This window comes from Salvelinus fontinalis, chromosome 8 (assembly GCF_029448725.1).
Source record: "Salvelinus fontinalis isolate EN_2023a chromosome 8, ASM2944872v1, whole genome shotgun sequence".
Classification (NCBI taxonomy): Eukaryota; Metazoa; Chordata; class Actinopteri; order Salmoniformes; family Salmonidae; genus Salvelinus; species Salvelinus fontinalis.
In genome coordinates, this window is record NC_074672.1 from 2,458,722 (window position 1) to 2,483,913 (window position 25,192).

The 25,192-nt window shown below is 46.0% G+C and overlaps 1 protein-coding gene across 2 annotated transcripts in view; it reads left to right on the forward strand.

Moving 5' to 3' along the window:
• Window positions 1-25,192, forward strand: part of LOC129860366 (MAGUK p55 subfamily member 2-like) — a 104,172-nt gene that overhangs the window by 24,599 nt on the left and 54,381 nt on the right. Inside the window, exon 1 of one of the 2 annotated variants that reach the window (XM_055930710.1) lies at window positions 19,714-20,054. The exons of the other annotated variant lie outside the window; for it this stretch is intronic. Coding sequence (XP_055786685.1) covers window positions 19,973-20,054 — 82 coding nt within the window. The 5' untranslated portion in view covers window positions 19,714-19,972. Of the gene's footprint in view, window positions 1-19,713; window positions 20,055-25,192 lie in introns of those variants that run through there. 2 annotated transcript variants of the gene reach the window in all.

The window sequence follows — 25,192 nt, forward strand, 5'->3', positions numbered from 1 at the left end:
ATCATTAACATGACATTAGTCTTGGCAAAAAAACAACTTAAAAATGAAACATTTTCTCTCTGCCCTCAAGAGCTGGGCCACTAAAATATTTTTGCTGCGAGGTGGGGGGGCCATCCAACCAAATCTCGCTTAGGGCCCCCAAAAGGCTAGGACCGGCCCTGTGGGTGTGTGTTTGAGAGAGAGAGAGAAAGCGTGAGAGGTAGAGGTCCAAGGTGTTAATCATATTAAGATATTTATAGAATTCTCCATGTAGTCCATATTAAAGGGCACTTCATTTAATATAAAAGGCTTTTAAAATACAATATTGGTACACAATCTCTAGTTAAAATTCAAAAGGCGCATTCATTTTGTGGAACGACCCACCCACTAGAGAAGCCTTGCCTGAAGGGCACGCACCAAGGGCAGTGTGCCTCCATTGGAGGGCAATGAGGGCTGATAACAGACAGATCCTTCTATTCAGATTGATAAGTCTGAGTTTGACTTTACTGCTCCGTTAGACACATAATTAAGTCACATTAGAGGAGTGATAAACTGTCCTGTGATAAACTGTCCCTCCCTGATCCTCTCTCTCTCGCTCTCTCCATCCCTCACTCTCCCATTTTAATGTTTTATCTCTCTTTATGCCTCTCTCCCTTTCTCTCCCTTTAGCCCTCCATCACTGTCTTCCATGCTTCCCTCCATCCCGCTCCCTTTCTCTTTAGCTGTGTTTCTCTCTGTTATGTGTAAATATGCCTCATTCATCAGAGGAGAAGGTTAAAACATCCCCCTTTCTCTCTCTCTCACTTCCTCTCATTCTCTCACCTCCCCCAAGTCTACGGTTAAAGACTTGCCAAAGTGCCAAATTTCAGCATTCAGCAAAATCCAATATTTCTTCAAGTTGTCACCATCATTGTAAAGCCATAGTTATTTTGTTGCTTTGAGAAAGTCCTTTCTGAAGATTGTAATTCATTTAATGTGATTAGTGTTTCACATACATCTGCCCCTCATTTTAAGGTCAAACCTGTTATGTGAACTAAATAGTCAAATCAGATTGTAAAAGCTGGTTCTGCTCTTTCTGGACATTTTCTGGTGTTTTGTGGTGGAAAACTGAGTGGATCGAGAATAACTCGTCAACCATGTTACCCATACAGTGTATTCAGAAAGTATTCACATCCCTTGACTTTTTCCACATTTTGTTGTGTTGCAGCCTGGATTTACAATTGAATACTTTGAGATTTTGTGCCACTGATCTACACACAATACCCATAATGTTAAAGTGGAATTATGTTTTTAGAAATATTTACAAATTAATAAAAAATGAAAAGCTAAAATGTCTTGAGTCAATAAGTATTCAACTCTTTTGTTATAGCATGACTAAATAAGTTCAGGTGCAAAAATGTGCTTAACAAGTCACATAATAGGTTGCATGGACTCACTCTGTGTGCAATAATAGTGTTTAACATGTTTTTTAAACGACTACCCCATCTCTGTACCGCACACATACAATTATCTATAAGGTTCCTACTGTAAGTTGAGCAGTGAATTTCAATAAGGTCCCTACTGTAAGTTGAGCAGTGAATTTCACACTCTTGAGTGTGTCAAGAGTGTGTCAAGAACGGCAACACTGCTGGGTTTTTCACGCTCAACAGTTTCCTGTGTGTATCAACAATGGTCCACCACACGAAGGATAGTGCCTCCTCATGATAAGTCTAAAGCTGTAAGGCACCAGCTTCGGACAGTCTACAGGGATGACATATGGACCTCTGGGGAGAAACTTGTGAGTACGGTAGCTGTAGAGTCAAAGGCCTCAGGGTAAATGTTCAACTTTACTAATGTAAAGCTGGTATTTTGCTCGGACCCTTAAGTGATCCTAGCATAAATCCTCATGAAATGTTCCTTTGTACATGTGCGTTTAGGCTTACACAAGCGCACATGCCAAGGGAAAGAAGTGGGTTGCAACCTGTTCAGAATGAGTCTGACGTCATCAGATCATTTTCATGTCAATGCCTGGAGGTCAGTAAGAATTGATGCCGACCTCGAGACATATGTTAAGTGGACCTGAAGTAGGTTTACTACGAGTCACTGTGTCTTACACCATTGTAGTGGCGATAGGTATGATGGAGTTTATTTCATAGCTATGTTATCCACGGAGGAGACCTCACGACGGAAGTACTCTACAAGCACGGAACTGGTCGTACACAGTGTGATCATGGTTCATGACTTTTAATAACTTTTCTCCTGAATGGGGGGCTCTATTTATTAGTGGCATGTGTGTTAACCATCAGAAGAGTGTTTTAGAGATTCCCTTCCACGTGTTGCAATCTGAGTGACTACTAACTCCTCTGTCGCTGTTATCAATATCAATTTGAATTGTGAGGTCTATAACCTTCTTACTGATTGTGGCTGGACTGACTGCTGGCATGGTACTGGTACTCAAGGGGACCAGTTATCCTACCGATTTATTCTGAAATGTTATCCTACCCGGACACATGATTAGAGCATTTTACTAGTTGCATTGTATTTGATTATTGTTTCCATTTGTTTTGGAGGTGGAAAGTCCACTGGACTTCTTTTACGATCAGTGTGGTACACCTCAGTGATATCTCAGATGTGTTCTAAGGTTATCCCCGTGGAGGGCCCTGTCCGCTTCTCTCTGTTCTCATGGGGAAGTTTACAACTCGATTTGTTTCCTGCTCTGGCGGCCTCGTAGTCTCACCCCCCCCCTCCCACCGGCCCCGATGAGGCTCATCATGGGCCTGGGCTAGTATTCCCCCCTTTGTGTCTCTTGTCCCCCCCACCAGCGGTTGGTGTCCGAGGCACAACCAAAAAGTTGTGCCTCGGACCCTTTGTACGAGTTGTCAGCGGCCGCATTGTTATTAGATTGGCTGTAACATTTCAACCAAATCTCCTGGTGTTTGTCAGTCACCACAGCGTCCGCATGTGGCAGCTGTTCCAGTACCTGCGAAGTGAGACGAGGACATATGTCTGTGATATCGTGTTTCACCAGTGGGGGTCATCAGGTCAGTTGCGGGACTGACGCTGTTAGTTACATTTTGAGGGGTTTCAGTCCTCTTCAAAGTGGAAAATATATCATCGGAAGCAGAGTACACTTTGCACGTCAATGCTTTTATTCCTAAAACGGCCGCAGTGCTTGCGGAAGTGTCAAGAGAACAAGAGAAGTTCATCTCAGCTACAGTAATGCACGACTCCAAGGAGGAAGGAAGTTGCTCATTCACAGAGACTGCTGGCTCGAAACCATGGAAATAAGGGTCAACCAGGTTTGCTGATTGAATGTGACGAGATATCGTAATATCTCCTTGGGTCAGATTCCGCTTCAAGAGGTTTTGAAACGTCTTTTTCCCAAGGTGTGCTGTCGACAGATACCCTTCGTGGAGGACTGCATTGCAGCTAGCGTTAGGAGCAGACAGTGTGGTCAGTGGAGACGGCACTGTGACCTGTGACCATACTTGGTTGGTTTTCCGATCCATCAAGTCTGCTTCGAGTAGAAGGGGTTCAAATTCGAGGCTTATTCCCCAAAAAGTGTAGTTGTTGTTCGCTACGATGTGATGTGTCATTTCTGTTCATGGTGAAGACAGATTGGCTAATCGGGTTTTGAGTGGACTTGGCTCTTGCAAAGCTTTTTACCTTTTTCTTCGCAATCTTTGTATCAGAGTCTATAGACAAAGCCGGTGGGCTTGTTCTTTGATCGCGCGGGCCCTGGATAGGGTCTCGAGTGAGAGAGAGAGAGAGTAATTTGATTGTTAATGTAACCCTAACCCTGTTGTCCAACAATTCCACGTTTAGTCATATTGACTTCACTTTTTCCCTTTTTCAAATCATACAATGTGATTTTCTGGAGTTTTGTTTTAGATTCCGTCTCTCACAGTTGAAGTGTACCTATGATAAGAATTACAGACCTCTACATGCTTTGTAAGTAGGAAAACTTGCAAAATCGGCAGTGTGTCAAATACTTGTTCTCTCCACTGTATATGTCGGCTAATGTCGTTTAGCTTCCCTGGAACGGTGTCAAAGGGGCAGAAGTTTTTGCCGAGTTTGTCAAGGCGTTCCGTGCCAAGTGGGCGGATATTGTTGGCTTCATCCCGTGGGGAAATTGTGGCCGAAAGGCCAAGTGGAGAAGCCAAGCTTTGGCTTTGTTGGCGAGGAGGCCCCATATTACTCTGTGCCAAATGGCCAAGAAGAGAAGACTGAGGGACACCTGAGGGAGGCAAAGTCTGAAACCTTCTTTCATCTTCACTCCTTTGTGTACCGAGCTCCGGTTGCGAGCTAGGTTGCATGATTGGGTAGTCACGCTGTAGTGCGTGACTGTTCTGGAATTCCTCCAGATGGTACCTAATGGTGGTATTCTGCTGCATAGCAGAGTCCACTTGGGCGCTTAGAGTACTTATTTCATACACATGAGTTTCGCACTTGCTCCGTTCGGCCTCATACTTATCTGTCATGGTGTGCAGGTAGAGGTCTTGAGAACAGATTGAGAGATTCTTTGGTGAGATTTCCTCCGCTTGCTTAGAAATCGATATTTCGATTGTCATCCAAAATCGTCATTAACTGATCGTCTTTGGTCTGCAGCATTTGGACTAGAACATTATTGCTTTGAGTAATGTTTTTCAAAACAGCAAATTGCGCGCTCCTGTTTATAGATGACTCGTCAGATTTATCTAGTTTGGCGTGAACTTCATCGTATTTAGTTTTGGCTAAATCGAGTTGTTCCTGTAGAAGACAATTTTGTTGGAGAGTTTGTGCTCGTTCATCGTCATAAGTTTTTGCAATTACTTTTAATTGTTTAGTTTTCAAAAGTTCCTCGGCTAGCAGAACGTTTTCCCTTTCTGCTTTTGTCATTAGTTTCCCTGTTCTCTCCACCTGTCCCTTCATATCAGCCATTTCTTGCTCGTGCTTCAGCTGTGCACTATCTCTGATGGCGATACATCAGGGCTAAACTGGAGAGAACCTTTACAAGGCCTGCGCCCGATGCTTGATTTTGGAGAACTTTTGTCACAATATCTGCTGTTTTTCCACTAATGGCATAGTCAGTGCCGAGGTCAGCGATGAATCCTTTTATGGGTGAAGGTTCACTAATTAGCGGGGGACTGAGGACCACCCCCTCTGATAGCTTGCACATTCTTTAAAAACATGTTTTACTTCTTATAGCTGGGGGGCAGTATTGAGTAGCTTGGATTAATAAGTTGCCCAAAGTAAACGGCCTGCTCCTCAGTCTCAGTTGCTAATATTTGCATATTATTATTAGTATTGGATAGAAAACACTCTAAAGTTTCTAAAACTGTTTGAATGATGTCTGTGAGTATAACAGAACTCATATGGCAGCAAAATCCTGAGGACAAATCAAAACAGGAAGTGAGAAATCTGAGCTTTGTATGTATTCACCAGAGTCCCCAATGAAACCCCCTTGAGACATTAATGATGTTGCACTGCCTAGGGGTTCCAATAGATGTCAACCATCAATAGAAATTATAATGAGACTTCTATGGTGTTGTGGGAGTGAATGATAGCAGAATCTTTCAGGTGTCTGGCAGTCAGCCATTTTCTGATCACGCTTATTCCTCATGGTACAAACTTGCGTTCCATTTCTCATGAAGACAAGAAGGAATACGCCGGTTGGAACTTTATTGAAGCTATATGTTAAAAACATCCTAACGATTGATTCTGTACTTAGTTTGAAATGTTTCTTCGACCTGTAATATAACCTTTTGAAGTTTTTGTCCGATGTAACGCTGACCAGAATGAGCGTTTGGATATACCAAACGCGCTAACAAAATAACGTATTTGGACATAAATAACCAACATTATCGAACAAAACAAACATTTATTGTGGACCTGGGATTCCTGGAGTGCTTTCTGATGTAGATCATCAAAGGTAAGGGAATATTTATCATGTCATTTCTTGTTTATGTTAACGTCAATATGGCGGCTAATTGTGACTAATTCTTCTGAGCGCCGTCTCAGATTATTGCATGGCTGGCTTATTCCGTAATGTTTGTTTGAAATCAGACACAGCGGTTACATCAAGGAGAGGTATATCTATAATTCCATGTGTATAACTTGTATTATCATCTACATTTATGAGTATTTCTGTTGAATGATGTGGCTATGCAAAATCACTGGATGTTTTTGGAACTAGTGAATGTAAAGCGCCAATGTAAACTCATATTTTGATAAATATGAACTTTATCAAACAAAACATACATGTATTGTGTAACATGAACTCCTATTGGTGTCATCTGATGAAGATCATCAAAGGTTAGTGATTAATTTTATCTCTATTTGTGCTTTTTGAAACTCCTCTCTTTCACTGGAAAAAAATGGCTGTGTTTTTCTGTGGCTATATGTGGTGACCTAACATAATCGTTTGTGGTGCTTTTGCTGTAAAGCATATTTGAAATCGGACACTGTGGTGGGATTAACAACAAGAATAGCTTTAAAATGGTATGAGATACATGTATGTTTGAGGAATTTTAATTATGAGATTTTTGATGTTTTGAAAATGGCGCCCTGCACGTTCACTGGCTGCTGTCATATCGATCCCGGTAGCGGGATGCAGCCATATGTAACGGTCCTGACCAGTTTTATGTTGTTTTTGTATGTGTAATTGGTCAGGGCGTTAGTTTTGGGTGGGCAGTCTATGTTATCTGTTTCTATGTTGGTTTTGGTTTGCCTGGTATGGCTCTTGATTAGAGGCAGGTGGTTTGCGTTTTCCTCTAATTAAGAGTCATATTTAGGTAGGGCATTCTCACTGTTTGTTTGTGGGTGATTGTCTCCTGTGTTTGTGTATGTCGTTGCGCCACACGGGACTGGTTTCGGTTTGTTTCGTTTCGATGTAGTCTGTTTCCATTTCGTGAGTTTTACCTTTCAGTTAAGTAAGTTCATGTTCAGGTTTTGTCGTCTACGTCGTTTTCTTGTTTTTGTAGTTTTGAAAGTGTTTTGTTTTGTTTCGTGTTGCCGTCGTATTTATAATAAAGATGGCTTATTTCCCTGAAGCTGCGTTTTGGTCTGAAGATCCTTCTCTCCTCACCTCATCCGAGGATGAGGAGAGCGACAGCCGTTACAGAATCACCCACCAAATTAGGACCAAGCGGCAAGGGAAAGCTCGACAGGGCAACAAGGATTTCTGGACTTGGGAGGAAATATTGGACGGGAGAGGTCCATGGGCACAGCAGGGAGAATATCGCCGTCCCAAAGCTGAGCTGGAGGCACGGAGGAGAGCAGAGGCTACCGGAGAGAGGAACCGGAGCTATGAGGGAACGCGTCTGGCACGGAAGCCAAAAAAGCCCGTAAGTAACACCCAAAAATTTCTTGGGGGGGGGGCTAGGAGGTAGTGGGCCAAGGGCAGGTAGGAGACCTGCGCACACTTCCCAGGCTTACCGTGGAGAGCGGGAGTACGGGCAGGCGCCGTGTTACGCAGTAGAGCGCACGGTGTCTCCTGTACGAGTGCATAGCCCAGTGCGGGTTATTCCACCTCCCCGCACTGGTAGGGCTAGATTGAGTATTGAGCCAGGTGTCATGAGGCCGGCTCAACGCGTCTGGTCTCCAGTGCGTCTCCTCGGGCCGGCATACATGGCACCTGCCTTACGCATGGTTTCCCCGGTTCGCCTACATAGGCCGGTGCGGGTTATTCCACCTCCCCGCACTGGTCGGGCAACCGGGAGCATTCAACCAGGTAAGGTTGGGCAGGCTCAATGCTCAAGAGTGCCAGTACGTCTCCACGGTCCGGTATTTCCGGCACCACCTCCCCGCCCCAGCCTAGTACCTACAGTGTCTACACTACGCACTAGGCTACCAGTGCGTATCCTGAGCCCTGTTCCTCCTCCACGCACTCTCCCTGTAGTGCGTGTATCTAGCCCGGTGCCTCCAGTTCCGGCCCCACGCACTAAGCTACCAGTGCGTCTCCAGAGCCCTGTACAAACTGTATCTTCTCCCCCTACTAATCCTGATGTGCTTGTCCTCAGCCCGGCGTCACCAGTGCCGGTGCCGCGCATCAGTAGTGGAGTGGGCTTTGAGAATACAGTGTGCCCTGTTCCTGCTCCCCGCACTAGTAGGAAGGTGCTTATCCTTAGCCCGGTGCCTCCAGTTCCGGCACCACGCACCAGGTCTACAGTGCGCCGTATCCGGCCTGAGCCATCCGTCTTCCCAGCGCCATCTGAGCCATCCGTCTCCCCAGCGCCATCTGAGCCATCCGTCTCCCCAGCGCCATCTGAGCCATCCGTCTCCCCAGCGCCGTCTGAGCCATCCGTCTGCCATGAGCCTGCAAAGCCGCCCGTCTGCCATGAGCCTGCAAAGCCGCCCGTCTGCCATGAGCCTACAGAGCCGTCCGCCAGACAGGAGCCGCTAGAGCCGTCCGCCAGACAGGAGCCGCTAGAGCCGTCAGCCAGACAGGATCTGCCAGAGCCGCCAACCAGACAGGATCTGCCAGAGCCGCCAACCAGACAGGATCTGCCAGAGCCGCCAACCAGACAGGATCTGCCAGAGCCGCCAACCAGACAGGATCTGCCAGAGCCGCCAACCAGACAGGATCTGCCAGAGCCGCCAACCAGACAGGATCTGCCAGAGCCGCCAGCGAGCCATGAGCAGCCAGAGCCGTCAGAGAGCCATGAGCAGCCAGAGCCGTCAGAGAGCCATGAGCAGCCAGAGCCGTCAGAGAGCCATGAGCAGCCAGAGCCGTCAGAGAGCCATGAGCAGCCAGAGCCGTCAGCCTGCCATGAGCGTCGAGAGCCGTCAGCCTGCCATGAGCGTCGAGAGCCGTCAGCCTGCCATGAGCGTCGAGAGCCGTCAGCCTGCCATGAGCGTCGAGAGCCGTCAGCCTGCCATGAGCGTCGAGAGCCGTCAGCCTGCCATGAGCGTCGAGAGCCGTCAGCCTGCATAGACCTGCCAGAGTCCCTCAGCCAGGATCTGCCAGAGTTTATCAGCCGGGACCTGCCCCTTGTCCCGGTGTTGCCCCTTGTCCCGGTGTTGCCCCTTGTCCCGGTGTTGCCCCTTGTCCCGGTGCTGCCCCTTATCCTGGTGCTGCCCCTTATCCTGGTGCTGCCCCTTGTCCCGGTGCTGTCCCTTGTCCCGGTGCTGCCCCTTGTCCCGGTGCTGCCCTTTGTCCCGGTGCTGCCCCTTCTCCTGGTGCTGGATGTTTATTTAGGGGATGTGAGTTTTAGGGTGGGCATTGGGAGGGGAAGAAGAAGACGGGGAGTGACTATGGTGGTGTGGGGACAGCGTCCAGAGCCGGAGCCACCACCGTGGTCACCTGCCCACCCAGACCCTCCCCTGGACTTTGTGATGGTGCGCCCGGAGTTCGCACCTTGAGGGGGGGGTTATGTAACGGTCCTGACCAGTTTTATGTTGTTTTTGTATGTGTAATTGGTCAGGGCGTTAGTTTTGGGTGGGCAGTCTATGTTATCTGTTTCTATGTTGGTTTTGGTTTGCCTGGTATGGCTCTTGATTAGAGGCAGGTGGTTTGCGTTTTCCTCTAATTAAGAGTCATATTTAGGTAGGGCATTCTCACTGTTTGTTTGTGGGTGATTGTCTCCTGTGTTTGTGTATGTCGTTGCGCCACACGGGACTGGTTTCGGTTTGTTTCGTTTCGATGTAGTCTGTTTCCATTTCGTGAGTTTTACGTTTCAGTTAAGTAAGTTCATGTTCAGGTTTTGTCGTCTACGTCGTTTTCTTGTTTTTGTAGTTTTGAAAGTGTTTTGTTTTGTTTCGTGTTGCCGTCGTATTTATAATAAAGATGGCTTATTTCCCTGAAGCTGCGTTTTGGTCTGAAGATCCTTCTCTCCTCACCTCATCCGAGGATGAGGAGAGCGACAGCCGTTACACCATAAGAAGTTTTAAGTTACTTTTTTTAAAGGTTTGGGTTTTGAGTCGTTGGAAGCTGTGAAACGAGTTTAATCTATTTAAAGACGTTAATGAACCATCAATACTGGATCAGTAATGTGGGATTTGGATGTGAATGAATTTGCTAATTTAAATTATATTGATGTCACGCCCTGGCCTTAGTATTCTTTGTTTTCTTGATTATTTTAGTTAGGTCAGGGTGTGACATGGGGAATGTTTATATTTTGTTGGTTTTGGGTGTTTATTTGGTAAAGGGGTTATGGGGTGTAATATATGGTTTTGTGTTGAGTGTAGATGTCTAGCGTTGTCTATGTTGGTGAGTTATCTAGAAGAGTCTATGGTTACCTGAATGAGTTCCCAATTAGAGACAGCTGATTTCGGTTGTCTCTGATTGGGAGCCTTATTTAGGGTAGCCATAGGCTCTCATTGGTTGTGGGTAATTGTCTATGTAAGAACGTTAGTAGCCTGTATGTTTGTGCACAACGTTTGTAGCTTCACGGTCGTTTTGTTGTTTTGTTAATATGTTTTTGTGTCGTGTTCATCTTCATGTTATAATTAAAGAAGATGGCTTATTTTCCAACTGCTGCATTTTGGTCCGTTAATCCGCCACACGATCGTGACAGAATTACCCACCATAGGACCAAGCGGCATGGAAGGCGGCAACAGGACCTACCTACACAGGATCTCTGGAGTTGGGAGGACGAATTGGAAGAAGATGGACCTTGGGCTCAACCTGGAGAATATCGCCTCTCTCGTGAAGAGCTGGAGGCAGCGAAAGCCGAGAGGAGGCGATATGAGGAGGCAGCACGGAGACAAGGCTGGAGACCCGTGAGTACAACCCAAAAATTTCTTGGGGGGGGCCTTAAAGGGAGTGTGGCGAAGTCAGGTAGGAAACCTGCGCCTACTCCCTGTACTTACCGTGGAGAGCGGAAGTACGGGCAGACACCGTGTTACGCAGTAGAGCGCACGGTGTCTCCTGTACGCGTGCATAGCCCGGTTCGGTACATTTCGGCTCCACGTATCGGCCGGGCTAGACTGAGCGTTGAGCCGTATGTCATGAAGCCCACTGAGCCGTCCGCCAGACAGGAGCCGCTAGAGCCGCCAGCCAGACAGGAGCCGCTAGAGCCGTCCGTCAGACAGGATCTGCCAGAGCCGCCAACCAGACAGGATCTGCCAGAGCCGCCAACCAGACAGGATCAGCCAGATCAGTCAGCTAGCCATGAGCAGTTAGATCCGTCAGCTAGCCATGAGCAGCCAGATCCGTCAGCCAGCCATGAGCAGCCAGATCCGTCAGCCAGCCATGAGCAGCCAGATCCGTCAGCCAGCCATGAGCAGCCAGATCCGTCAGCCAGCCATGAGCAGCCAGATCCGTCAGCTAGCCATGAGCAGCCAGATCCGTCAGCCAGCCATGAGCAGCCAGATCCGTCAGCTAGCCATGAGCAGCCAGATCCGTCAGCTAGCCATGAGCAGCCAGATCCGTCAGCTAGCCATGAGCAGCCAGATCCGTCAGCTAGCCATGAGCAGCCAGATCCGTCAGCTAGCCATGAGCAGCCAGATCCGTCAGCTAGCCATGAGCAGCCAGATCCGTCAGCCAGCCATGAGCAGCCAGATCCGTCAGCTAGCCATGAGCAGCCAGATCCGTCAGCCAGCCATGAGCAGCCAGATCAGTTAGCCAGCCATGAGCAGCCAGATCTGTCAGCCAGCCATGGGCCGTCCCTCAGTCCGGAGCTGCAGTCCCTCAGTCCGGAGCTGCAGTCCCTCAGTCCGGAGCTGCAGTCCCTCAGTCCGGAGCTGCCATTCCTCAGTCCGGAGCTGCCCCTTACCCTGGAGCTGCCCCTTACCCTGGAGCTGCCCCTTACCCTGGTGCTGCCCCTTACCCTGGTGCTGCCCTTACCCTGGTGCTGCCCCTTACCCTGGTGCTGCCCCTGATCCTGGTACTGCCCCTGATCCTGGTACTGCCCCTTACCCTGGTACTGGCCCTTAATCCGGAACTCCCCCTTAATGCAATGGGATTAATGTGGAGAGGGGTTATTTTGAAGAAACTAAGGAGGTGGTTAGGGACTGTGGTGAAGTGGGGACCACGACCAGAGCTGGAGCCGCCACCGTGGAGGGAAGCCCACCCAGACCTTCCCCTAGACTGTGTATGGTGCGCCCGGAGTTCGCGCCTCAAGGGGGGGGTTATGTCACGCCCTGGCCTTAGTATTCTTTGTTTTCTTGATTATTTTAGTTAGGTCAGGGTGTGACATGGGGAATGTTTATATTTTGTTGGTTTTGGGTGTTTATTTGGTAAAGGGGTTATGGGGTGTAATATATGGTTTTGTGTTGAGTGTAGATGTCTAGCGTTGTCTATGTTGGTGAGTTATCTAGAAGAGTCTATGGTTACCTGAATGAGTTCCCAATTAGAGACAGCTGATTTCGGTTGTCTCTGATTGGGAGCCTTATTTAGGGTAGCCATAGGCTCTCATTGGTTGTGGGTAATTGTCTATGTAAGAACGTTAGTAGCCTGTATGTTTGTGCACAACGTTTGTAGCTTCACGGTCGTTTTGTTGTTTTGTTAATATGTTTTTGTGTCGTGTTCATCTTCATGTTATAATTAAAGAAGATGGCTTATTTTCCAACTGCTGCATTTTGGTCCGTTAATCCGCCACACGATCGTGACAATTGATTAATCAATGTTAATGATTAATCATACCTGTATCGGCTATCCGGGACTTAAACTTTAATTAAACTGAAAGGGTCGCTGTATCTAGGTTAATGTGGAGTTTAAAATGTCTCATTGGTTGAAACAAATCAATTTGGACCTCATCCAAATGACCGACCTGAAAAGGTATGTTCAGCAATTTAACTTCCTTGTTAAATTGAATGGGACAACGATATCCAATAAGTTGAGAATGGCTGGATATCATAAGTGTAACCCGTTGTAACAGTTGTGAGAATACGGTTGCTGTCACATGGAAATATATATATTTTTTAATTACTGCCGATTCTTCACCACCAGGTCGCAGAAAGCTGAAATCAAACAGGAGTCCAAAGGGCGTCTCTTCCGTTTCCCAAAACACAGCGTGTTGCCTTGTGAACAAAGATGGGAAAAAAATGTCTGCTCTCCCTGTGTTAGCTTAGCATCTAGTGCAAAGCTAGCCTTACTTGTGCAGGAATGATGGTTCCAAACACAACATGGTCCCCTTTAACAAGGGAATGGGTTTACTAATGACGTCTCACGTTCACCCTTTTAGGCGTTATTTTCGCGATATTTACCGGAACGTGCGGTAACATGAAGAAATACACCTTGTTCTACTCACGCTACTGAAACGCGGGAGATGGAGAGATAATTACTCGCTTCAGTCAAGCTAAAATATCTACTAAAATGTTTCTAATTGGCCGGCCCATATTATGTCCTGGCTCAAGAAATTAATAATGACAGAGTCTACTCGCTCCTGAAACGCGAGAGACAGAAATAGTACTACGTTTTGGCCCAATGAGTCTATTTCTCAAAATACTTAAAATCGGCCAGCCCATATGTCCTGGCTCGTAGCATTCTGTAATTTACCCTACACGCTGACGAGAAACAACAGGTTTTCATCAAGGATCTCTCTGTACTTTGCTCTGTTAATCTTTGCCTCGATCCTGACTAGTCTTCGAGTCCCTGCCGCTAAAAAACATCCCCACAGCATGATTCTGCCACCACCAGGCTTCACTGTATGGATGGTGCCATGTTTCCTCCAGAAGTGACACTTGGCATTCAGGCCAAGAATCTTGTTTTTCATGGTTTGAGAGTCTTCAGGTGCCTTTTGGCAAACTTCAAGAGGGCTGTCATGTGCCTTTGACTGAGGTGTGGCTTACGTCTGGCCACTCTACCATAAAGACCTGATAGGTGGAGTGCTGCAGAGATGGTTGTCCTTCTGGAAGGTTCTCCCATCTCCACAGAGGAACTCTAGAGCTCTGTGAGATTGACCATCGGGTTCTTGGTCACCTCCCCGACCAAGGCCCTTCTGTCCCGATTGCTCAGTTTGGCCGGGTGGCCAGCTCTAGGAAGAGTCTTGGTGGTTTCAGACTTCTTCCATTTAAGAATGATGGAGGCCACTGTGTTCTTGGGTAACTTCAATGCTGCAGAAAATGTTTGCTACCCTTCCCCAGATCTCTGCCTCAACACAATCTTGTCTCAGAGCTCTACGGACAATTCCTTTGACCTCATGACTTGGCGTTTGCTCTGACATGCGCTGTCAACTGTGGGACCTTATATAGACAGCTGTGTGCCTTTCCAAATCATGTCCAATCAATTGAATTTAGAAGAAAAAGAAACGCACAGCTATTTAGGCGAGGTGCTGGCTAGCGGAGTAGAAAACTTGAAAATAAAGGAGAGCCGCTCTAGGACACTAGGAGCTCAGATGCAAAAATATTTAATTTACCAACGTTTCGACAGGCAAGCTGTCTTCATCAGGGTACAATCGCAGACACTGCGGGATGACTCGTTTATATATTACATTTACATTTAACATTACATTTAAGTCATTTAGCAGACGCTCTTATCCAGAGCGACTTACAAATTGGTGCATTCACCTTATGATATCCAGTGGAACAACCACTTTACAATAGTGCATCTAACTCTTTTAAGGGGGGGGGGGGGGGGGGGGGGTAGAAGGATTACTTTATCCTATCCTAGGTATTCCTTAAAGAGGTGGGGTTTCAGGTGTCTCCGGAAGGTGGTGATTGACTCCGCTGACCTGGCGTCGTGAGGGAGTTTGTTCCACCATTGGGGTGCCAGAGCAGCGAACAGTTTTGCCTGGGCTGAGCGGGAACTGTACTTCCTCAGAGGTAGGGAGGCGAGCAGGCCAGAGGTGGATGAACGCAGTGCCCTTGTTTGGGTGTAGGGCCTGATCAGAGCCTGAAGGTACGGAGGTGCCGTTCCCCTCACAGCTCCGTAGGCAAGCACCATGGTCTTGTAGCGGATGCGAGCTTCAACTGGAAGCCAGTGGAGAGAGCGGAGGAGCGGGGTGACGTGAGAGAACTTGGGAAAGTTGAACACCAGACGGGCTGCGGATGAGTTGTAGGGGTTTAATGGCACAGGCAGGGAGCCCAGCCAACAGCGATTTGCAGTAATCCAGACGGGAGATGACAAGTGCCTGGATTAGGACCTGCGCCGCTTCCTGTGTGAGGCAGGGTCGTACTCTGCGGATGTTGTAGAGCATGAACCTACAGGAACGTGCCACCGCCTTGATGTTAGTTGAGAACGACAGGGTGTTGTCCAGGATCACGCCAAGGTTCTTAGCACTCTGGGAGGAGGACACAATGGAGTTGTCAACCGTGATGGCGAGATCATGGAACGGGCAGTCCTTCCCCGGGAGGAAGAGCAGCTCCGTCTTGCCGAGGTTCAGCTTGAGGTGGTGATCCGTCATCCACACTGATATGTCTGCCAGACATGCAGAGATGCGATTCACCACCTGGTTATCAGAGGGGGGAAAGGAGAAGATTAATTGTGTGTCGTCTGCATAGCAATGATAGGAGAGACCATGTGAGGATATATATATAGATATAGATATAGATATATATATAGTGTCAAGACACACAGGTGTCTATAATCATGGCCAAGAGTGGCCTAATATCATTGGTTAATTTCTCAAATATTAAAATGGCATAGAAAGAGCAACATACAATAAATACAAATGGATAGTATACGATCATAGACTCACTTAAGACCACACAAGCCTACAAACAACCACAATGGCAAAGTCACAACAATCACAAGAATGGCTTCAGATCAAAGTCCACGTTCAATCAATTGAATTTACCACAGGTGGGCTCCAATTAAGTTTTAGAAACAGCTAAAGGATGATCAATGGAAACAAGATGCACCTGAGCTCATTTTCGAATTTCTCATAGCAAAGGGTCTGAATACTTATGTAAATAAGTTATTTCTTTTTTTATCTTTAATAAATGTGCAGAAATTTCTAAAAAACAGATTTCACTTTGTCATTATGGGGATATTGTGTGTAGATTGCTGAGGATGTTTAAAAAAAAATCTAAATCAATTTTAGAATAAGGATGTAACGTGACAAAATTTGGCAAATGGAAGGGTTCTGAAAGCACTGTAACTTTTAGCATTTTGCTCACCATTCATTGCATATAAAAATGTTACAGGTTCATTGACTGAGTGCATGAACCACCTGCTCGCTCCAAATCAAAATGTAATTGTATCTGGCATACCATTGCCAGAAATATCTACACTGATAAATGCTATCCTTTTTCATAAACGGGAGACATGAAATGGTTAGGAGGCACAATTTATTCTAGGTTACTGAAAACTTCAGTCGGGGAGACTTCCCCTTCGGCTAGTTTACAAAAATAGATTGATGTGTGGATAAAAAAAAAGAAAAATGTAATGCTGTCACGCCCTGATCTGTTTCACCTGTCCTTGTACTTGTCTCCACCCCCCTCCAGGGGTCGCCCATCTGCCAGTTCGTCTTGTTCGTTCAAGCTTATCAGCGTTTTTCCTGTCAGCTTCTATCGTTTCCCAGCCTCTCTTTCCTCGTCCCCCTGCTTTTTGACCTTTGCCTGTCCTGACCCTGTACCCGCCCGCCTGACTTCTGTGCCTGACCCTGACCCTGACCCTGCCTGCTGTCCTGTACCTTTGCTCCACCTCTGGATTACTGAACTCTGCCTGTCCCTGACCCTGAGTCCGCCTGCCGTCCTGTACCTTTGCCTTACCCTGGATTGTTGACCCCTGCCTGCCTTGACCTGTCTTTGCCTGCCCCTGTTGCTACAATAAACATTGTTACTTCGATAGCCTGGGTCTTACCTTGATCCCTGATAAATGCACATTAATATCTCAAGGGAGTTGAATGTCCATCAGAGTAAATTCATCTACTCTCTCCGTCCTGCTCGAACTCACGATATACTTATGTTTTCCATCAGAGGCCATACAACTTTTGGTAATAGATTGATTCAGCCAGCCAAATAAGAAGAAAACAGCTCAGTTTTCCCTCTCTTCCATCTCTCTCTTCTCTCCTTCACCTCCCCCTCCCAGTGGAGTGATAAATGAATATGATATTTATTGTCTCTGTCCTTGTCCTTGTCCTTGTTTCTGCCTGTGTCCCTATCCTTGTTTATGTCATTCTCCCTCACTGTCCTTGTCACTGCCACTGTCCCTGAGCCCTGTCCCTGTCCAATAGTAAGTACAAATAGACAGAAATCAGGCCACAAAATGGGTACAAAGCATGGCAAAACCTTCAGGGAATTTAACCCTATCAGTCCCGAGACCCCAGCAAAAATAGGATTTTCATTTATCGAATTTTAATTTATCTGCATGTCCAGCCCTTATATTTAGCCTCACAATTAAGTGTTTTACTTTTTTATTTTCAGGACAACCAGGGCTACAAGTAGAACACAAAACTATTTGACATAAAAAGTTGCATTCATGAGTTTTATTGACAGATTTCAATAAAAAAAATAAGGTCCGACAATGCAAAAACCTGATAAAAATGAATTAAAATGAATGCTGTCAGTACAAAAATGGTTTGCTCAGTGGAAAATGAATATCCTGACAACTGTGTGGAGTTTGGAGTTTTTGACAGGAACTATGTGAGCTTATTTCAGTATTATAGACACTGTCCTGAGATTTCCTATGATCTTCTATGTAGAAGAACCCCTTACCTTCTACGACTCTTGTGTAGCTTGTGAGCGTCATACATTTTCTGTTTTTCATAGATAGCTTTTAATGGTTTGTAGCTCAAACCATAAAAAAAAACGAGAGGTCTTCCCTGGTCCAAACAGTTGGAACCAGACCCGAATGGACTCGAGTGACATTTAAAAAAATGTTTATCAGCCAAGTTCCTCTTCTGGTTGAAGAGTCAAAAATGTGATTTCCTGTGTTTTATATATATTTTCAAATTATGATGTTGGAATAATACTGTGAATTGGGAGAGGGGAAGCTCTAATACTACCTATGCCATCACTCAACACGCTGTCAGGCACAGGGGCGTTTGAGCCAACCCCCCTGACACACACACCGCCAAAGCAGTGCAGGGACGGAGATTCAGGTCCAATCACTCCAAGAGGCAGGCTTCTGACAGCAAGTCCATCAAGGGATGCATACAGTCACTACACATGCATGCCATGCATGCCACAACACCTTCCTTTCAGTCGATTATCTGTCTCGAAGGACCATGTAAAAACTGGGTCCCACTCTAAACAAAGTACAATTAAAAGCTTTATATAGCATACATAAACGTTTCATAATCACTACAAAAATGCTTCACAAATCAAGCATATGTCATATTATAAATTATGACATTTTCTCTAAAACTAGTGGGGAACCACAAAGTCAGAACTGTTGTACAAACAGGCTCCGCAGTGCTGTCTCACAATTGCCACACAATGCATGCTATATGCATGCTATAATTCTGGCAAGCGCGTACCTATTCTCTTCCGTTTATTGGTTGTGATGGTCGATGGCTCGTCTATATGTGGTGTCTAGCTGAGCCACAACTTTGATTTCCCCAGTCATCCGATTTTAGCAGCGTTGTCTATATGTGTTGTCTATATGTTTTAAGTCCTTAAACCCAGACTTGGACCACACAACCTCTCCACTGAATAGCAGGCAGGGGAAGCAAAATAGTGATTGCTTTGAGATGCTTGCAATTAGCCATTGAATCGTTCCCAACCACTCACTGTTGAATTTGCGATTTCCGACTTCTTGTGTAATGTTTATGGCCGATGAGCACCGAGAGGTTTTATCTCTAATTTCTCTTCATGTGACAAGGATTGAAAATGATTTGCCAGTAGATTGTGATGTGATTCATGAAGATGACTGCTTGTCTAGCTTGCTAGCTAAGATTTTGAAAGTATGATGTTGACATGATCAGTCCAATCAAAGCTATGGTAGATAAAACGTGATTTGACGTAAATTTATCCGTGGCCAATGACCTTGAGCCTTCTTGGACGGGCACTTTTAATGTAAATCTATGGCAGCACCTAAAGGGGCTTGAACGTTCTAGCTCTCCCTGTAGATTTTGCGGTGATGTTGTGTCCCCATGAGTGACAGAACACTGAGCCAATCAAGGCGCAACTAGAGAACATTACCAACCCCTACGCTCTGTATTTGCCGCTGGCTGCCCCACCACCACAGAAAGCACTGAGCTATCCTGAAACACCTGCATTTTGGAGCTGCCTTACTCAAGAAAGCATGTGGCTAATATAATATATATATATACACACGAAACTGCACATTTTAGAGTGGCCTTTTATTGTCCCCAGCACAAAGTGAACCTGTGTAATGATCATGCAGTTTAATCAGCTTCTTGATATGCCACACCTGTCAGATGAATGGATTATCTTGGCAAAGGAGAAATTCTCACTGGCAGGGATGTAAACAAATTTGTGCAATTTGCTTTTGAGAATAAGATTTTTGTGCGTATGTAACATTTCTGGGACCTTTTCTTTTCAGCTCATGAAACACTTTAAATGTTGCGTTTATATTTTGGTTCAGTGTATGTTATAGGCTAGGCAGAGCCGTGGTTGGGTCCATTCTGGGTATATTAGCTGTAGTTGCATAGACCCGAGAACAGATGACAAACAAACAGGACCCGACTCTGACATAAAGGAAAATATTTTTGGACCCTGGACCCTGGAGTCCCAGGTAGGGTCTTGGGTGGACCCGTGAATACCTCTAATTAGGACACATCCAATGGGTGGTGAACTGTGGTGATGTCACTGAACTGGAAGGAAGTTCTAGGTATAAATTCCAATCAGAAGATCCCTCTCTCAGCCCCACCTGCTCTCCCTCCAAACACACACACACATACTGAGTAGTGGCCGGTAGTTGAAGATGATTGTGCCTCGTTTCCCCATTTCCAAGCATCACACCTCTCTCGTGTTGTCTCTCTGGAGAAGCGTCGCTCTACCCCCACCCCCCCTCACTTTCTCTATCTCCCCCCTCCTTCTCTCCTCTGAGAGGCTTCCGTTCAGAGGGAGAGGCTCAATCAGCCTTGGCAGCCCACAGAGCTGTAGGTATTGAGAGGAGGAGAGAGAGAGAGAGAGAGGGAGAGAGAGACAGAGAGAGACAGAGGCGCTCTGTGGAAGGGAAGGATAAAGAGGAGGAGAGGAGCTTCTCAGTTGTGAGTGTGTGGGTGGTCGGTGGGTGGTCTACATGGCTGGCAGTCTGTTTGGAAGACTCTCCCTGGAGGAGGACTTTGTCATGTCCCTGGAGGGCCTGGAACTCAGTGGGGAAGGTAAGGACAGAGGGCTGAGGTGATGCTAATGGTGATGGGGGTCATAATAAATGGATGAGGGTTTGGACTGTATGGTGATAGGATAAGGGTTGTGACGCTTTGGTTCATCGATGGTGAAGGGATGAGGGTTTGGATTCTATGGCTCATCTATGGATGTGTTCCACTTACTTATTGGATGTTGTTTTATGTATTGGTCTTGAAGTGAAGCGTGAGTGAGAATGATTACCTATCTATTTGATTACCTACCTATAGACACAGTAGGTACAGACAGATGAGAGCCCAATAGGGTGTGGATGTGTCAGACTCATTGCTGTGAGGTAAGAAACTGTATTCACCTGATGTCAGAAATAACAAACAGCAGAATCTCAAGCATATGGTAGTACTTGTATTTTTGTTTGGTATTACTGTCCTTGATTTGACCATTGATAAAGTGTAATTATTACCTACTAGCTAAACTATGTATTGATCCAATGTCCATTACGACTAGGGGAAAATGAGAGTCCATAGAGAGAAACATGTAGTACTTTAAACACAGCCCTCAAATGGCCATAGAAATAGAATCACTTTATTAGATTGTATTTCTATGATAAAAACCATTGTACTCTTTATGACAAATATGGCTGCTCTTAACAGTAAATCACTGTGCCTGACAAAGCTGAATGAGTGTGAGGGGGACGTGCTCTTCTATATGATATCCATAATTGATGGCGTTAAATATTTATGTATCGCATTAGTGATGGGGGGAAAAATGATAGTTACATATCGGGATATTCTTTGTGACGATATATTGTATCGTTTTGACAATATCGCAGTGTTATATTTGCACCAGTTGGCTGTACCTGCATAGCTTGTTCGCCATATTCTTTTTAAATAGGGAGCTAATTGCTTTTAGGAACTTTTATTTCCCATGACTGTTAAAAACTTGTTTTCTCATGGCTTTCTTGTGTCTCTGCAGCAGACATATGGGAATAAAATCACAGTATCGAATCGCAATACATATAGAATTGTGAGAAAGGCAAAACATGTCGTATTGTCACCTAAGTATTGTGATAAAATTGTACCGTGAGGTCCCTGGCAATTCCCAGCCCTATATTGCATACTCTACTGCATGCGTGTTCATGCTGTTTGCATTAATTGTTGTTGGTCATTGAAATCGAATAAAAGTTTATTGGCAGCATACACATATTTTCAGATGTAATCGCCGGTGCAGCGAAATGCTTGTGTTTCTAACTCCAACAGTGCAGTATTATATAGCAATAAAAAATAAAACAATACACACATAATCCAGAAAAATAAAAAAATAAAGAAATATGTTCAGTCACTGAACTCACAGCCACTAAGGAAATGTATCACTGTACAAATGGATAGGGGTCAAAATGGAAAACGAAGCTTTCACAGGACGTACTAGAATCAGGTGCCTTTGTTAGACATTATGTTGCATTGACTACCATAATACACTGATCAAAAATATAAACTCAACATGTAAAGTGTTGGTCCCATGTTTCATGAACCGAAATAAAAGATCCCAGAAATGTTCCATACGCACAAAAAGCTTGTTTCTCTAAAATGTTATGCACACATTTTTTACATCCCTTTTAGTAAGCATTTCTCCTCGACTTTAAGCTTCCAACTTATTTTTGGGAGAATTTGGCTGTATGTCCAACCGGCCTCACAACCGCAGACCACCTATAAACACGCCAGCCCAGGACCTCCACATCCGGCTTCTTCACCTGCAGGATCGTCTGAGACCAGCCACCCGGACAGCTGATGAAGCTGTGGGTTTGCAGAACTAAATCATTTCTGCACAAACTGTCAGGGAAGCACATCTGTGTGTTTGTCGTCCTTACCAGGGTCTTCACCAACCTGCAGTTCGGCGTCATAGCCGAATTCAGTGGGCAAATGCTCACCTTCAATGGCTACTGGCATGCTGGATAAGTGTGCTCTTCACAGATTAATCCCAGTTTCAACTGTACCGGGCAGATGGGGCAGTGTGGGTGAGCACTTTGCTGATGCCAACATTGGGAACAGACTGTCCCCTGGTGGCGGTGGGGTTATGGTATGGGCAGGCATAAGCTACAGACAACGAACACAATTGTATTTTATCGATGGCAATTTGAATGCACTGAGGTTCCGTGATGAGATCCAGAGGCCCATTGTCGTGCCATTCATCTGCCGCCATCACCTCATGTTTCAGCATGATAATGCAAAGCTCCATGTCGCAAGGATCTTTACACTATTCCTGAAAGCCCAGTCCTACCATGGCCTGCATACTCACCAGACATGTCACCCACTGAGCATGTTTGGGATCCTCTGGATCTACGTGTATGACAACGCCAATATCCAGCAACTTTGCATAGCCATAGAAGAGGAGTGGGACAACATTCCACAGGTCACAAATCAACAGCCTGATCATCTCTATGCAAAGATGTGTCGCACTGGATGAGGCAAATGGTGGTCACACCAGATACTGACTAGCTTTCTGGTCAACGGCCCTACCTTTTCTCCACAATTAGTACTTACAATCTTTTCTCATCGCATCAACTCCCCAACTTCTCGGGAGAGGCGGAGGTTGAGTCATGCGTCCCCCGAAACATGATCCGCCTAGCCGAGCTGCTTTTTAACACACTGCTCGATTAACCCGGCTACCAGCCGCACCAATGTGTCAGAGGAAACACTGTTCAACTAACGATCAACTAACGATCAAAGTCAGCTTACAGGTGCCCGGCCCGCCACAAGGAGTCGCTAGAGCGCGATGAGCCAAGGAGACCCCCCTCACCGGCGAAAACCCTCCCCTAACCCGGACGACGCTGGGGCTACGAGGTTCTCGGTCACAGGCCGGCTGTGACAGCCTGGGATCGAACCATAGTCTGTAGTGGCGCCTTAGCACTGCGATGCAGTGCCTTAGACCGCTGCACCACTCGGGAGGCCTTCCCTACTTTTTTTTAAGGTATCTGTGACCAACAGATGCATATCTGTATTCCCAGTCATGTGAAATGCATAAATTACGGCCTAATGAATTGATTTCAATTGACTGATTTCCTTATATGAACTGTAAATGAACTGTAAATCAGTAGACTCGAGTTGCGTTTATATTTTTGTTCAGTGTGTGTCATTATATACATTATATGAACAGCAAGAGAGAGGTGAATGAGGAGTGCTTAAGATAATGCACGTGGCGCATGCTGCTGTATAGCACAGTGAGTTCGAGTTGACGTGACAGACAACACAGTCCTATGAACGACGCAGTCCGTCAGCACATTCACATTAGTCCTTCACTCCCTCCTAGCCAGTGCATTGTGTATTCTACGGGAGCTGCTATGCGGTAATTCACATGCAACTGTGCGCTTCTCAGAGCGGTCACGTCTGGGAGTTTCAGAGACAGAGACACAACCTTCAATTAACACCCCTCTCTCTCTGCCCTCTCTGGACCAGGACCTGTCACATTGAATACTCAATGATATGCATATTAGGTAATGGCCCAGGAAAGACATCATTGTGAACGTCCCATATGGCACCCTCTTCCCTATATGGTGCCCTAATAACCATATGGCTCTGGTCATACGTTGTGCACTATAAAGGGATAAGGGTGCTATTTGGAACGCAGCCTTCAGCACCATCGATGATGAGTAAGGGGAGTTTTCATGTATGATTAGGCTGTCAGTAATAAAAGTGTGGTGCCATAGAAGGGTGACTGCTGAGAAAGAATACTCTTTCTTAGTGAATTGGACTGACAGTGACAGTCTTACATCCTGATGTGGTTAAGCGGTTTGGTAACGATGGTCATAATACCTGGGTTTTAAATTTGCCATTTTCAACGACCCAATGATGGTTTGGTGACAATGGTGACGTCGGCATCTCTGGCATGTCACGTAATGCCATGTCATATTGCTATTGACGTGTTATTATATATTATAATTGTCATTATAGAAAGGATCAAAGTGTGTCTACACCACACATTTGTCATTGTTTTCTTCCCTGACAGCCGTCATATAATAAGCCTGCCGTTCAATCCTGTTGTTATATCCTGGACGTACTCGGGTTAAATATAACGGGAGCTAAGTATCACTGGTCGTTGTCTGGACTAGTGACCTTCACCTTGATAACGAGGTCGGAGTCCTTCTGAGGCACGTAGACTGGGACAACGACCATCACCATGGAAATGTTGTGGTTTGCTATACTATAGGCCCTTCAGAGGGCTTGTTGTGTTCTCGAGGGAAGGGGGGGTTGGAAATATCTTAACTGTCAGAATATGCAACACACATACCGTATATTGTACGCATGCATGCACACAAATGCATGCACACAAATGCACACAGATACACACACACTGCATGCACGTGTACTGCACACAAACATCAGCCCAAATCAGTTGTCTTAAAAGTGAAGTTACTGTGTCACTGGGTGAATGTTGACTTGAAGTCTTGAGACTTGAAAGTCCATTTGCACACTAGACTGGCTCAATTGATAATACAATAACTCTTGTGCTGGATGGCGTTTTGAATTCTATTTGATGTAGTCTAGATGTTGGTTGAAAGTTTCTATCTACAAGAGTTGTTTTTGTTGTTGGTCCATAACAAGTCCTCGGTGATGTGGATGCTGAGGAACTTAAAACTGCATACTCTCTCTACTGCAGTCCCGTTCTTAGGTCAACAATCAACTCCTTTGTTTTGCTGACGTTGAGAAGGAGGTTGTTGTCATGACACCACTTACTTCCTCCCGATAGGCTGACTCGTTCTTTGACTATAGCTCAGCGTTCAGCCCTCCAAGCTCATCACTAAGCTCAGGACCCAGGGACTGAACAGCTCCCTCTGCAGCTGGATCCTTGACTTCTGACGGGTCGTCCCCAGGGGGTGAGGGTAGGCAACGAAACATCCACCACGCTGACTCTCAACAAGGGGGCTCATCAGGGGTGCATGCTTAGTCCCCTCCTGTACTCCCTGCTCACCTACGACTGCGTGGCCACACACTTTTCCAACACCATCATTAAGGTTGCTGACAACACAACGGTGGTTGGCCTGATCACCGACAACGATGAGACATCCTATAGGGAGGAGGTCAGTGACCTGGCAGTGTGGTGCCAGGACAACAGTCGTGGACTGCAGGAAATGGAGTTGCCGAGCACACCACCATCCACATCG